Source organism: Bison bison, unplaced genomic scaffold (genome assembly GCF_000754665.1).
Source record: "Bison bison bison isolate TAMUID 2011002044 unplaced genomic scaffold, Bison_UMD1.0 scf7180017864148, whole genome shotgun sequence".
Taxonomy (NCBI): Eukaryota; Metazoa; Chordata; class Mammalia; order Artiodactyla; family Bovidae; genus Bison; species Bison bison.
The window spans coordinates 7,858,065-7,859,498 of record NW_011494720.1 but is presented as its reverse complement, the minus strand read 5'-3'; the positions used below and the strand labels follow the sequence as shown (position 1 = coordinate 7,859,498).

Sequence of the window (1,434 nt, the reverse complement as noted above, 5' to 3'; positions counted from 1 at the left end):
CAGCCATCTCCATAGCGCTGCGCTGGGGAAAGACGGGGTCACCCGGCTCCCCGGGGCGAGCAGGGCCTTCCTGCGCTGCGCTCGGCCGAGTCCCGCCCTGGAACCCTGACCCCATCTCCGACGCCAACTCCAGCCGGGCAGGCGGGCCCGTAGAGCGGCCCCTGCGCCGAGTGCCCGGCACGAAGCGCGGGCGGCACGCCCTCCCGGGCCCCCGGGCTCCACGTGGGCGGGGGGTCCCGCGGCCGGCCTTCCGGAGCCGGACGGACGGAGCCCCAACTCCGGGCCCGGGGGGACCCAGGGACTCCCCGCCCCGCACCCACGCCCCCCTCGCCCGGGCCGGCACTCACGGTTCCATCGCGGCGGCGCGGCCCTCGGGCTCGGGGCGCTCACTGCGGCCGCGGCAGGCGGAGCCGGAGGGACAGCGGCCCGGGGAGCGCCGGCTCCCGGAGACTCGCCGAGCGCGACGCGCGGCCTGGTCACGTGCGCGGAAGCGGCTCGCCGCGGGGAGGGGCCGCGCCGGGGAGGGGGAGGGGTGCAGGGCTGGGGAAGGGACAGGGGTCCGGGTGAGAGGGGCCGGCCCGGGAAGGGGGCGCAGGCCGGTGGACGGGTGGGCAGCCCTGGCAGGCCTAGCTTCCAGGCCGCTGGGAAGGGCCCCCGCGGCGCGACCACCTCCCCTGAGCCCCTCGAGCGCCGAGGCCGGCCCCTGGGTAGGAGGGGTGGAGGGGGGTGTCAGACACGGGTTCACAATAGAATGAATGAAGGACTTGACTCTTACCCCTTGCGCCCAGCGGAGGGGACAGCACTTTAGTTCAGCCACCCTTTCCTTCCAGAGCGTCTTCATCTCAGCGTGAGAATGGCCGTGGGAGTCCAGGAATGCCCTCGGTTGTCTGAAAGGTGTCTGCATAGACACCCACGCCTGTGTGGTAAGTCGCTTCGGTCGTGTCTGACTCTGTGCGACCCCAGGGACTGTAGCCCACCAGGCTCCTCTGTCCATGGGGAGTCTCCAGGCAGGAATTCTGGAGTGGGTTGCCATGCCCTCCCGCATAGGTGTCTGCATTTTTCTGGCGAGGGGGTCTGTAACTTTCCATTTTCACAAAGAGGTTTGTGACCCCGAAGATGTTAAAAACTGGGGCAAACCTCTGACACACCCAAGTGAAGAGGACAGGGGAGCTTTTCTGGTAGCTTCTCCCACAAACCTTTTCTGAACTACGACTACCAGAGCGTGCAGGTTTTCTGTCCCAGGACAAGCACTCTCAGGAGGGATGTGTGTGGGTCCCGCCTCCCACAGAGCTGACAGCCTGACCCTGCAGGTCACCGTTCTGCTAAGGCGCCCGGACAGGAGCAAGTGTTCAGAAACATCGCAGTCTGAGTTGTTTCTACACAGTGTGGAGACATGAGCTGACCAAAAGCACTTTCTAGATTTAGCATCTTGCC

At 67.2% G+C, this 1,434-nt stretch overlaps 1 protein-coding gene across 1 annotated transcript in view; it reads right to left on the bottom strand.

Moving 5' to 3' along the window:
• TMEM181 (transmembrane protein 181) overlaps nucleotides 1–451 on the bottom strand; it is a 44,539-nt gene extending 44,088 nt beyond the window's left edge. Inside the window, exon 1 of the mRNA XM_010840911.1 lies at nucleotides 348–451. Within this exon, the coding sequence (XP_010839213.1) occupies nucleotides 348–355 (8 nt within the window). The 5' untranslated portion in view covers nucleotides 356–451. The remainder of the gene's footprint in view (nucleotides 1–347) is intronic.
• Nucleotides 452–1,434: the final 983 nt, after the last annotated feature.